The sequence below is a fragment of the Temnothorax nylanderi genome, unplaced genomic scaffold, assembly GCF_030848795.1.
Source record: "Temnothorax nylanderi isolate EJ_2023f unplaced genomic scaffold, tnyl_v1.0 TNYL_tig0440_pilon, whole genome shotgun sequence".
In the NCBI taxonomy this organism is placed as follows: domain Eukaryota; kingdom Metazoa; phylum Arthropoda; class Insecta; order Hymenoptera; family Formicidae; genus Temnothorax; species Temnothorax nylanderi.
Genome location: NW_027249502.1, coordinates 137,351 through 151,788, shown reverse-complemented (window position 1 = coordinate 151,788; position 14,438 = coordinate 137,351). Strand labels below are relative to the sequence as shown.

The window sequence follows — 14,438 nt, the reverse complement described above, 5'->3', positions numbered from 1 at the left end:
CAAGGATAGCACGCTACATTGCACGCACACATACGCACGATACACATCGACATTATACTTTTATATTACGCTTCCAAATCTTGATTTGGGGGGTTTATCGATGTTTTTATTGTTGTGCAATTCAGGGGAACTTGTTTTCGCGTTCGTACCAATGGTATATCTCTTATATGAAATACATCTTGTGACGAGCTGACAGCTCGCTGCTACTCGAGACGCCATATTGGGATAAAAGTAGATAAGGAAATCTGTACTTCCGTAATTTTTTCTCGTTTTCTATATAAAATCGGAGTTCCCCTGAATCATGAATGTATGTACTGCAATTCTGGAGAAGGATTTTTAATTCTGTCAAATATTAACGACGCTACGTGCCGACAACAAAATGCCGGTAAAACAGACGGCTCCAGCATCCCCTTAATTTGTTAATTTTTCAATAAAAATGCAATAAATCATTAAAATGATGATGGAGCAATAAGGAGCAATTAAGGAGCAATCGTTCTATGCCGGATTTAGTTGCATAGAGTTATTAGAAATATGTTTTTGAGTGAAAATTATAAATTTTACGTTTTTTTTTAATATCTTAAAAAATAATAATTTTAAAAGAGGAGCAATTGTTGATTCTGAGGGAGCAATTAGGGAGCAATCGTTTGAGCTATAGTTTATTAAAAAATATGAACTTCCAGCGCCAACTTATTTCCGGTCTTTTGTAAAGGGTTGAAGGTATGCGGTAGTCCGGCACGGCGTTGCAGTATCGACGCTCGATACCATTTGGTTTCGCTCTCGTGTCGCCGCGGCGGACGCTCCGATTAGTTCACGCGGTGCTCGCGTCGTAGCGACCGACGATTGTGATTGGCGTCCGTACGAAGTTTCTCTCCTTCTCTCGTTCTCTCTCTTTCTCGCACCCCCCTCGCGTCTGCGGCAGGCGGCAGCTGCATCAGGCGTGGTCGTCGGCGTCGTCGCAGTTTATCCGAGTCGGGCGCGGTGATAGTTTCGCTCGTCTATCGTGGCTCATCTCGAGAACGCGATACTGTGAACTGTGGCGTCTTGTTCGGTGCGTGGTGGACAGGTATACACGCGTTCGCGCAACGTGTTCTCCTCTCTCTCTCCTCCCTCTTTCTCTCTCTCTCTCTCTCTCTCTCTCTCTCTCTCTCTCTCTCTCTCTCTCTCTCTCTCTCTCTCTCTCTCTCTCTCTCTCTCTCTCTCTCTCTCTCTCTCTCTCTCTCTCTCTCTCTTTTTCTTTCTTTCTTTCTCTCTCTTTCTCTTTCTCTTTTTCTTCATTCTCGCTCCAATAGCGCGCAACGAACCACGTCAAATGAGAGTGAAAACGCGGTCACGCTCGACCGGCTCGGCGACGGTGTGAATCATCGACAACGCCGGCTTCTCAGGTCTCAAAAAGCCCACGCAGTTCGACGCGTCCCCCTTTTCCTTCTCGCTCTATCTCGCGCGCGCGTACTTCATTCTCTGATCTATTCCGTTCCGTTCCTCGTCTTTTTCGTCTTTCTCTCTCCCCTGAAGAACAACCCTCGGATTCCGCGCGCGCACCACTTACGCAGTGAGCGTTGACAGTGTGGAAGGACAGTTAGTATCATGCCGCGATATCACGATCTTATTGTTAGGGACGAACGAATGCGACGCTCGACAGTGTTCTCGCTAGAACACATTCTGGAACGATGCTCGAGGCACGCTCTCGAGCGAGTCTGAATGGCGAAGCCCTCGCTCCGGACGCTACGATCGTCTGGAAGCTCCACTGTCGCTCCCTTGGGGGCGAGATACGCTCTGGCGGACGCGCAAACCCAACGACTCCAGTTAACGAAATACCCGTTAACGAAATACCCTTTTACACGAGGATCATGAAACCGGTATGATTTCGGCGAGCGGAAAGTGACCTCTATGTTTATCCGCGACGATTGTTTCGGGATGCTTACTGCTTTTTCCTCCTTATTTACGCACGCGTCGAAAATTTCATTCAAGGAGAAAGTACCGGTTCGAATCCCTTCTTAAGTAATCCTGCTTGCAGGACACAAAAAGGAATTCGAGTTTTGTTACATCGACATGCACAAATCCGAATGAAATAATTATATTTATTCATTTATGTTTATACGGATTGATGTTTCGGAGAAAGGATTTCCTTAATTGTTCAGCTGGGGAAATTGCATTGCGATTTTCGTTAACCGGAAAAAGGATATGATCGGCGTGATTTAAGGGCAGCTCGGATCTCTCGTCGAACGCTCCTTCCGCATCGTCCACCGAAGTGAAGCGAGCTAGCTTTTCACGGGATTTGCTTTACGCGCGATTATACTTTTACTCCGATCCATACCCCGATATCGGAGTCATACACGAGTCGAAACGCAGACTGCCGCCGGTGAGTCAACGCCGAGTGATCATGCGTAAACAATTCGTAACGTTGTATATCAGATGTCTACAAGTGAAACTGACATTCCTCAATCTCCTCCGACATCGAGTTAGAAGGAGCGATCGTATTCTGCATAAAATATGTATGTAACAATTCAGTTTGACAATTGCAATACTAGTTGAAAAAAAATCGTGTCTCCAACTGCAATAAATGTCATTTTTGAATGTATGTATTATCCCGTTGCCTAATAATTAACTTTTTATTGGCTTTTTGTTAATCTTTTACTAGCTTTTTATTAATAAAGAAGAAATAATAGATAAAATATGAAATGATGAATTAGATAGGGCTAAAGGATAGTTGTTATGGAAATAAATATGGAAAGAAAAAAGGGCTAGAATAAGGAAAAGTAGATAGGGTTAAGTAGTATGGTTACATGGAAGGTATGAGTGAATTAAGTTACTTTGTAAACCACTTCTTGCTGCTAAACCATAAGCTGAAATTAATAAAGATTGATTGATATTAGCTTTTTATTGACATTCTTTTCAATTATCCAGAGGCGGCAGAATAGAAAATCCTCACGTATGGTGACGGGGGAGGTAGGCAGGCGAGTTTCAATTTTTTGTGCCGTAAACACGGTAAAAATAACAATTTTATTTATGCAAACTTTTTAAATATATTTAAATGCATTTTTATATATTATTATATATTATATATTTATATATATTTTTTTTAAATATATTTAACGTTTCAAATTAATAAACTTTAGTTAAAGACGAGGTGAAATACTTAAAGATTAATATTTGGAATTAGTACAAAAGTGCAAACGTTGCAGTACGTTTTGAATTCTTCGAGATTCACCAACCAACTCATCTAAATCCAGTTTCTTTGTCATATCATGATGAAGATGTAGAATTGCAATGTTATTAAGATGATCTTGCAACATTGTAGAACGTAGATAATTCTTCCGTCGCCTTAAACTGGAAAAACTTCGTTCATTAGTGCAAGCGGAACCTGGTACAGTCAGGAAAAGCTGAAATATTCTGGAACGAGCATACCAGTCATTTTTCTCGAAGAATGTTACTACATCTTTCACATGTCTCAGTTGAACATTTTTTCGCTGTTAAATTTTTTACTAAAAAAAAATGTCAAGCTAAAATTCACACTAAAAAATGTCACGTATATGGTATGTACCACATTGACCATACTAGTGCTGCTATCTCTGCAATTATCTGCGTTTCACATATAAATCGTGATACATGGAATTTATTTGACATTTAATTCATTATTAATAAATGTAATGGGTGTAACCTTTATAATTATGAAGCTTTTTTAATTTTAACATCGAATTTTCTGAAATATAGATTAATATAGATTATCGTCCAAAGTGAGTATTTAAATGCAGGACAACGCTGCACTTCTATCCGAATATTGGAAGAGAGATCGCAGAGTGCGAATATTGATTCTACAGTCCTCACATTTAAATTCGCTTCCCTGGTTTGCCGATCGATCCCGAGAAATGCTGCCGGTCCATACGTTCGTGAGATACGAAAGATACTGAAGCGAGAACACTGTCTTTTGTCGACGTCGTCGTTCGGTTATCCTCGTGACGCGTAAGACGAGCCGGGTGACTCTCATCTCGTGGAGCACCACTCTCGCGACGATAAACAAAACCCACGCCATCGCGTATCGGCTTTCGATATGTTTCCACCAGCGCCCCGATCGAGAGGCTTCTTCTTTTTTCTCTCCCCGTGACTATTTTGCCAACGTCAACTGTCGATCGCAATCGCGCGTACTAAAACCCTTGGCGCACAAAAATATCACCGGGAATGTTGGAAATCGTCATAACGGCTAGTATTTTTATTTAAAAAACTTGATGAAATACATTTACCGTTTTTATTAGATTTATTACTTGTATTGTCTGTATTAATCTAATTTATTACATCTATGTGTGAGTAAGTTTAAAAGTAAACGAAGCGTGTCCGTTTGATTACAACGAAAATTGTTTCTTTCGTTATCGGACAGACGAGGATAAAAACGTTATCGCGTGTGTTAAGCTTGCTTAATGAGTGAGATGGTACTGTCGAACGAGTTCCAAATAAAGTTTCGCGGGGTCAGTCAGCCTAATGTCGGTGTAGTTGGCACATCATTTTCCAGCAAATCAAAAATAAAAGGGAATTTTTGTCGCGTGCAGTCAAGTTCTATAGTTCCTGATATTTTTTAGTAATAATTCTGATGATTTTATCCAAAAAGCAGTCGATTGAAAAAATGATCTGCTAACTTTCCGTAGCAGATCATTTTCTAGCAAATCAAAAATAAAATGGAATTCTCGCGCACAGTCGAGTTCTATAGTTCCTGATACTTTTTAGTGATAGTTCTGGTGATTTTGCCAAAAAAGTTCATTGAAAAAATGATCTGCTAGTTTTTCGTAGCAAATGTCTACTATACGATTGTGATATATGCTGGTGCTCTTTTCGAGGTCTATGTTATAGTTCTAGTGCCAGAAGAATTCTAAAATACATGAAGGAGTACTAGATCTATAACGTAGAATTCAAAAAAGAGTCCCAAACTTACAGTAATGTACTATTACGATTATATGGGTGAAGCATTGATAAAAATTGTTAATAATTATTCGAAAATTGCTAAAACTTTCACGGAGAAAAAGTTACGGTTGCTACAACAGAATAATAATGTTAATTTTCGCCCATCCATACAAAAGGGTTATGGAAACCATAGTACTCTGGAAGTGACCTATATGGTTGCCCTAACCTTAGTGAGGGTAGCTACTATATGGATGTTGCAACCATAATATATGGATGTTACAACCATAATGAACAAATATTCACCCGACAAAAAAAATTATTTATTTCGAAATTTTATTACTATTTTTTAACTAAATTTGTTTCTTAAGATGCAGTCTATGATTATAAATATTTTCTCATATTTGAAAAAAACACTTACCTTAATGGGATTCGAACTCGGGACCTCTGGATCGTGAGCAAACTGCCTTACGTGGTAGACTACTTCTTAATTTAATGTAAGTGTTATATATAGTCTACATATGTACCAGCGCAAATATATAATTTTTCAAAAATCATCTTAAGAAACAAATTCAGTTTAAAAAGAGTAATAAAATTTTGAATTGGATATATGATATAATATTTCTTAATGTCGGGTGAATGTCAGAAACCAGTGTCGGCTCATTACGAAATTTTGTGTTCGTAAATATATTTATGAAAAAAGTATATTTATAAAGTTAAAACATCCTTATCAAATCCACTTTATTCTATGCAGAAATTCTTTTGCGCGCGCAATGGAACTAAACTCTCAATCATGCAGTGATTCAGTGCTGTACCGTGCAGCTATATCTTATAGATCTCTCAACCATAATACTTGTGCTGCAGACCACATAAGAGAGATAGCAATAATCCTTTGGTTGAGGCAACCATATACGAGGGTATTGTAACCGAATGTCACGTATCGTAAGAACTACGGTTATGAAAACTGTATAAATGAGCATATCTTAACAGCTACATTCAATGTAATATCAATTTAACTTGAATTCACATACATTTCTTTTTCAATCATAGAGAATGTTGTTGTAACAACCGTAGCAATTTTCTCCGTGCTTCTGAAATACATGGAAGAGCACTTGAACTATAACGTAGGCCTCGAAAAGGGCCCAGAACTCACGTCGATGCACCAGCATGTTACAATCGTATAGTAGAGACGTTGATAAAAATTGTTAATAATTATTCAAAAATTGCTAGAAACTAGAACTTTGCTGAAATACATGGAGGAGTACTAGATCTATAACGTAGGACTCGAAAATAGCCCCGAACTTACAGTAATGTATTAGCATATCACGATTATATGGATGAAGTATTGATAAAAATTGTTAACAATTATTCGAAAATTGCTAGAAGCTAAAACTCTTCTGAACTACATTGGAGGCACTAGAATTGTAACGTAAGCCTCGAAAAGAACTCACGTCGATGCACCAGTATATTGCAATCGTAATATAATAGACGTTTGCTACAGAAAACTAACAGATCATTTTTTCAATGGACTTTTTTGGCATAATTACCAGAACTATTACTAAAAAGTATCAGGAACTATAGAACTCGACTTATGCGAGAAGAACTCCCTTTTATTTTTGATCTGCTAGAAAATGATCTGCTACGGAAAGTATTAGTAGATCATTTTTTCGACTGTTTTTTGTATAAAATCACCAGAACTATTACTGAAAAGTATCAGGAACTATAGAACTAGACTGCATGCAACAAGAACTCCCTTTTATTTTTGATCTGCTGGAAAATGATATGCCAACTTCACGGACACGTCAGCCTTTCGATCGGTCGCTTCGAGATACATACACAGTCGATGTATAGTTACGCGCACTGCGTGCGTTTTGCATATCGTTTTACTATATCCACGATTTTTTTCACAGCTCTAGACTCTATTTCATAAAACTGCATAGGTACTGGTAATAAGAGACGGACGATATCGCAGCTGATAATACTAGGCAACTATACGTCTAGAAATCGATGTTGCTTTACTAAATTCCAAGAGTCGCAGTTTTATAAAACGAAAATCCAGTAGGTGTCATATTCTATAATTTTAACACTTAAATCGAAGTGTCGATTCCTGAGACTCATTGTCAGTGACAATAAATCTTGCTCTTTCTTATTTATACTATCTTTCGTATGTGTTTTAATAGACTATAAATTAATAAAATCAATTTTTTATTATATATTTTAAAGTGCAACCAGAATATCTCAAATCCCAATCAGTCTCAAAGACACGTTTTTGTTTAACACGTCTCGTTTCGCTCCGAAGTCATTACCGTGGACAATCAGATCATAATAATCTATACATATACATATATATACATACATATACATATACATATATATACATACATATACATATATACATATACATATATATATATATAGATTATTATGATCTGATTGTCCACGGTAATGACTTCGGAGCGAAACGAGACGTGTTAAACAAAAACGTGTCTTTGAGACTTATTGGGATTTGAGATATTCTGGTTGCACTTTAAAATATATAATAAAAAATTGATTTTATTAATTTATAAGTCTATTAAAACACATACGAAGGATAGTATAAATAAGAAAGAGCAAGATTTATTGTCACTGACAATGAGTCTCAGGAATCGACACTTCGATTTAAGTGTTAAAATTATAGAATATGACACCTACTGGATTTTCGTTTTATGTACATATGCGACACGAATACATGATCCTAGCGTGTCGAATGACATGAGAAACATGAGCGAACTCGTTAAGCATCTGTCAGTTTTCGGTTTAAGGGTTAAATCCCCTGTCGAATCCCCGCGGCGATCTGCGGGAGGAGCGAGCGAGAGAAAGAGAGGCTGTTTCGTGTAGTGAGAACATGTCGACGACGGAGAACGGTACCACTGGCGGCGCGCAGAGCAACGGCATCAAGACTCTATCGTCGTCATCGTCCTCGTCATCCACGGTGTCGTCCACGACATCGTCGGGCATCTCTCCATCGTCTGGCGGACGTGTCGGACTATCCAACAACAGCAACTCGTCCTTCCTCTACAGCAGCAGCACACTGCTGAACCGGGAGAAGGCGCGGCAAGTGCCGCCGCCGACCCTGCCCAGGTCGAGCTTTAACGCCGGCTCGAACGGTGGCAGCTACAAATTCAGCCTGGAGAAACTCGCCCTGAGGCAGAAGATACTGGATGGGGAAAAGGCGAACGGCGAGTCCAGCTCGGTAAGCGAGACAACGTGACGATCATTGCGACATGAAATCCTGCGAGTCGATACTACTTCGCCGCGCCATAGGTCTTCGACTTAATCATTACACATTTCTCTTTATGAAGCTACTCTTCTGTGTCTCATTTGTTCTTCTTTTTTGTTCCCCGTTACGCTGGGCGAATATACCATTGTATGAAGTAATTCTGCGTTAACGCCATTCAAAGGATGGTGGGTAAAATAGGCTGATTTCTGCCTAAAAAGTATAACGTTAGTTATACATGTAAGCTTATGTTTTTTGGGTCGTTGAATACAATGGTAGCATTTTTATCCGTCTAAACCCTTGGAAAAGTGGTCAAAATTCACTTTAAAGGAGTCAAAATAAGTCAAAAGTTTTAATAGTACAATAATTTACTTAGTGACGATTTTATTCCAATTATTTAATTACTTGTATTATAGTTTAGTTTTATAACTTTTTTTACTGAAGACTAAGAAAATACTTCAAAATAAAACACTTCAGAAATGCTAAAATACTTAAAAAGATAGTTTTTATATATCTTGTTTATCTCAACCCAATTTTTTCGCGATTTCCACCATTTATAATTTAAGAAACTGACCTTTATTGTACATAAAATTAAAAATTAGCTTCCGAATTTGGTTCTAGAAAGTATCGATTAATTTTGACATGTACTGGTCTGGCATTTGCATACGTGTATATTTATACAGGGTGTTCGGAAATTCAACCGACAAACTTTCAGAGATTGTCAGAGGCACTATAAGGATTATTCTTTGCAAATGAACCTGGGGTCGGAAACGTGTCGTTACATCGCTACTGTTTATGAGCGATGTCATGCAGGAGGGTGTCTTAGAGCAAGTGCTCGAAGTGTCGTCCCCCATGATCTTTGCACAGACGATAGCGCCGAACTATGGACCGGCGGACTCTGGCGAACACGCTGGGATCGTCTTTGATTTCACCTTGCTCAGAGCATTTGCCGCTGACATTTCCGACGTCGTAGAGATGTAATAACGCGTCCTCGGGTTTATTTCCAAAAAAATGATTCTTATGGTGCCTCCGACAATCTCTGAAAATTTGAATTTCCGAACACCCTGTATTCTAGCGCTCTGTGTGGATTGACATTTATAATAGTTTACTATAGTAGTTTACTATAAGAAACGTATCCTCATAGAACATATAACATACCAAAGAATATTTCGAGTTAAAGCTAATTTAAATATAAATAGTGTCCGTACCTATCTATAATAAATCATTTGCAAGGGAAAGACGCAAGTTTTTACCGTCCAAGCTTTAATCCTTGATCCATATGAAATTGTGTGTCAAGTTCATTGAACTTACGTTGTGACTTTTATGCACTGAATCTCGCTTCAATTGATGATGGCACATTCTTCAAAGTTTAATTTGTCAAAAGACGAAATAGATTTTTACTGTTTAAAACTTATAGACGCGAATCAAGTCTGTTAAAATAGTAGGAATATCTTTCAGAAGTTTAGATAAATATTCATAGTGAGTCACGATATAGTTTTATTCTAGAAAACAAAGCTCGTGAAATAGTTACTTACAGGGTTCGAAAATATCATGATATTTATATAAATATCAAAATATCCGATATATATCGATATATATCGGATATTGGATATATATCTAAGAGGGGTCGAAAATATCATGATATTTATATAAATATCAAAATATCAAATATATATCGATATATATCCAATCGGATATTGGATATATATCCAAATGTGGATATTTATATATATAATTTTTCTATTTTAAAAAGAAGACTTAAAATTTCGTGTCAAAGAAAGTACTCGAAGTTTTTATTGTTTCTGAAAAATTATGAAAAATAAATGTTTTATACTTATAGTACTTATACTGTATAAGTTATACGTTATACATAACAAATACTAAATACACGAATGTCGAATATAGAACTGATAACACAAATCACGATACAATAGACAATATAAGAAAACAAAAAGAATTTACTTCTTTATAAGACAATAAAAGATAAAAAAAAATTAAAAAATAAAATTATTCCATTATCGTAGATGAGGAGACATTGCCATCTGAAGAGTTTTCTGAAGTAGCAACTGCTTCAGTCATTTGCTCCAATTGCTCCTGCCATATCCAGTCTAAATTAGCTTTTTTCTTTCTTGTATCTTGATTTAAATATTTGAACATAAAAACTAATTTGCTAGCTTTTTCATTTCCTAGTCGATTACGGAGCTTCGACTGAATTATCCCAAAATTCGAAAAGAACCTTTCAAGACCTGCTGTTGCGGCAACAGAAGTAAGTAACTGGTTGCATAATTCAAGAAATTTTTCTTTCTCTGGCCATTCAGACTCAGGAACAGTCACAGATTTCCACCAAGTTAACGGATTTGTATTTCGAAATTGAGTGCCAAATAAAAATTTAGGAAATGGTCTTGTTTTAGTTGTTAGTGACATTACAAATGATATATAATCAGGATTTATAGCATTAAGAAATTCGAACGCCTGTTCTTTTTGAGTGCTATTTAGTCTTTCTCCTAGAAATCGATGATCAATCATATTTGCCAAATAATGTGGTGGTCCCAATGCCATATCTCTTCTTTTATAAAAATGTCTTTTAACAGGTAATGGTTGGTCAGTTAAGTCCATTTCTAATTTGTACCATATTTCAACGGCGACTGAAATGTTCGTTGTATCCCTCTGCATTCTATCTAACGCAATAGCAATTGGGTTAAGTCGTGCCATTAAATCTGCAGCATTTGTTGCTAGTTGACTACCATTTACAAGTTTTATAATATCGGGATTAATGTCTTCTTTACGGTCTTGACATAACTGAACCAGTATTCCTCTGTTGTCTAGATATGATTTTATCGCATCATTCATAGTGTTCCATCTTACCTCCAAAGGCATTTTAAGTTTTTTACCACCAGCTTGTTTGTATAGTGCAGAAGGCAGATGTTTATTTCGAAAATATTTAATAATTTTTAAAATACTATCTGTAGTTGCGGAATTTTCAATGTCCTTTGCCAGCAAATTTAATATATGTGCTGAACATCCATATTGTATTACATCTATGTCGGCATCTGTTGCAAGTTTTTCACGCATTTTTTGCACGTTAGCTGCATTATCTGTTACGAAACTTCTTACCTTAAATGAAATAATAATAAATTTTACTCCGCCAGTAATGATTAACAGAAATATCATTTAAAAATTTAAATCGACTTTAATTAAAAATATATTTTTAATAATTTAATCATTTTTACCTTAACTCCAAAATTCTTTTCAGTAGCTTTAACAGCGTTAACAGCTACTTCTTTCAAATATAATGCAGTGTGTGAATTTCCTGAAGTATCTACTGTATCAACTAAAATTGATTCCCCATGTTGAGTCATGATGCTGCAGCAAACTATTGGTTCGTTATGAACATTACTCCAACCATCCAATGACATGGAAACAGTTTCACCTTGTAATTTTTGCTGGCATTTTTGTAATATATCCGAATAGACTTCGTTTAAAATAGGTCCTGCAATCTGATAAGCAGATGGGCTTTCATATCCAGGTCGTAACATACTACATGCTTTTTTAAATTCAACGTGATCAGCATGGTTAAATGGCGTATTAGTAGCATAAAAATATTTGCCAATTTGCTTATTTATTGCATTAGCATAAGTTTTAGATGTTAAAACAGGGTCTGTATCTCTTGCACATTTTATAGACATCTTTTGCTTTTTTATTGATGGAAACGACGTTATATTTATGCCTTTAGACTCTGAAAAAAAGTACCTTTACATTATTATGTAATGTGATCAAAGTGAGGTAAAAACACTAAAATAAAAAGATAAAAACTGATTATTTTGCACTGTAATTCATATTTTATAATTTAAACAATCAACAAACCTAGTTCAAGTTGAGTAAAACTGGACGAACTGGTTGATGGCTGCGTTTCTAAATTTCTTTGTGTGTCTGACGACAAGTTTGGATCGTCAGGATCTATTTCACTATTATTTTCACTTGGTGTTGCCCTAGCACTTTTTTCCTTGCTATTACATATTAAAATATGTTTTTCCATACGGGAAGGAATACCTTGCAGCTCCTTATTACATTTTATGCATCTTGCCCAATTTCCAGTATTGTTGTTTTTAGTAATACAATCAAAGTTTGCCCACACAGGATGCTTAGGTTTTGGCATTTTAAACTTAAAGATAAAACTTCGTATATATATTTGACAAAATTATAACATAACCTCTTTATGCAATGCAATCCGACGAATAGCAGGCAATAACAAAAGAAGCGAGATTCTTCCAAACTCAGTTGGGAAGAAATAAATGAAATAAATAAATAATACCAGCGTTGCCAGTGTTGCCACTATTCAATTTAGACTTTAAATTTTAAATCAATAGTTTTAGGAAACTAATATATATCGTGATATATATTAATATATATATTATATATTATTAATTATATATATTATATCGTGATATATATTATATATTATATAATATATATATTATATATATTATATATATTAAGGAAAAAAGTGCTAGGGCAACACCAAGTAAAAATAATAGTGAAATAGATCCTGACGATCTAAACTTGTCGTCAGACACACAAATAAATTTAGAAACGCAGCCATCAACCAGTTCGTCCAGTTTTACTCAACTTGAACTAGGTTTGTTGATTGTTTAAATTTTAAATGAAATATGAATTACAGTGCAAAATAATCAGTTTTTATCTTTTTATTTTAGTGTTTTTACCTCACTTTGATCACACTACATAATAATGTAAAGGTACTTTTTTTCAGAGTCTGAAGGCATAAATATAACGTCGTTTCCATCAATAAAAAAGTAAAAGATGTCTATAAAATGTGCAAAAGATACAGACCCTGTTTTAACATCTAAAACTTATGCTAATGCAATAAATAAGCTTATGCTACTAATACGCCATTTAACATTTAACCATGCTGATCACGTTGAATTTAAAAAAGCATGTAGTATGTTACGACCTGGATATGAAAGCCCATCCGCTTATCAGATTGCAGGACCTATTCTAAATTTCTAAACGAAGTCTATTCGGATATATTACAAAAATGCCAGCAAAAATTACAAGGTGAAACTGTTTCCATGTCATTGGATGGTTGGAGTAATGTTCATAACGAACCAATAGTTTGCTGCAGCATCATGACTCAACATGGGGAATCAATTTTAGTTGATACAGTAGATACCTCAGGAAATTCACACACTGCATTATATTTAAAAGAAGTAGCTGTTGACGCTGTTAAAGCTACTGAAAAGAATTTTGGAGTTAAAGTAAAAATGATTAAATTATTAAAAATATATTTTTAATTAAAGTCGATTTAAATTTTTAAATGATATTTTTGTTAATCATTACTGGCGGAGTAAAATTTATTATTATTTCATTTAAGGTAAGAAGTTTCGTAACAGATAATGCAGCTAAGGTGCAAAAAATGCGTGAAAAACTTGCAACAGATGCATGCCGACATAGATATAATACAATATGGATGTTCAGCACATATATTAAATTTGCTGGCAAAGGACATTGAAAATTCCGCAACTATATACAGATAGTATTTTAAAAATTATTAAATATTTTCGAAATAAACATCTGCCTTCTGCACTATTCAAACAAGCTGGTGGTAAAAAACTTAAAATGCCTTTGGAGGTAAGATGGAACACTATGAATGATGCGATAAAATCATATCTAGACAACAGAGAAATACTGGTTCAGTTATCTCAAGACCGTAAAGAAGACATTAATCCCGATATTATAAAACTTGTAAATGGTAGTCAACTAGCAACAAATGCTGCAGATTTAATGGCACGACTTAACCCAATTGCTATTGCGTTAGATAGAATGCAGAGGGATACAACGAACATTTCAGTCGCCGTTGAAATATGGTACAAATTAGAAATGGACTTAACTGATCAACCATTACCTGTTAAAAGACATTTTTATAAAAGAGATATGGCATTGGGACCACCACATTATTTGGCAAATATGATTGATCATCGATTTCTAGGAGAAAGACTAAATAGCACTCAAAAAGAACAGGCGTTCGAATTTCTTAATGCTATAAATCCTGATTATATATCATTTTATTTGTAATGTCACTAACAACTAAAACAAGACCATTTCCTAAATTTTTATTTGGCATTAAATTTCGAAATACAAATCCGTTAACTAATTTAACTTGGTGGAAATCTGTGACTGTTCCTGAGTCTGAATGGCCATAGAAAGAGAAATTTCTTGAATTATGCAACCAGTTACTTCTGTTGCAACCCGCAATAGCAGGTCTTGAAAGGTTCTTTTC

At 35.7% G+C, this 14,438-nt stretch overlaps 1 protein-coding gene across 14 annotated transcripts in view; it reads left to right on the top strand.

Annotated features, from left to right (window-relative positions):
* The first annotated feature begins 894 nt into the window (after positions 1-894).
* The window catches only part of Pnut (septin 7-like protein pnut), a 72,939-nt gene continuing 59,395 nt past the window's right edge, over positions 895-14,438 (top strand). For 2 of the 14 annotated variants that reach the window (XM_071721850.1, XM_071721848.1), the window contains exons 1-2: positions 1,751-2,492; positions 7,689-8,119. In XM_071721850.1, the coding sequence (XP_071577951.1) occupies positions 2,381-2,492; positions 7,689-8,119 (543 nt within the window). In that variant the 5' untranslated portion in view covers positions 1,751-2,380. The other 12 variants (XM_071721860.1, XM_071721854.1, XM_071721859.1 and 9 more) reach the window with 12 other exon arrangements.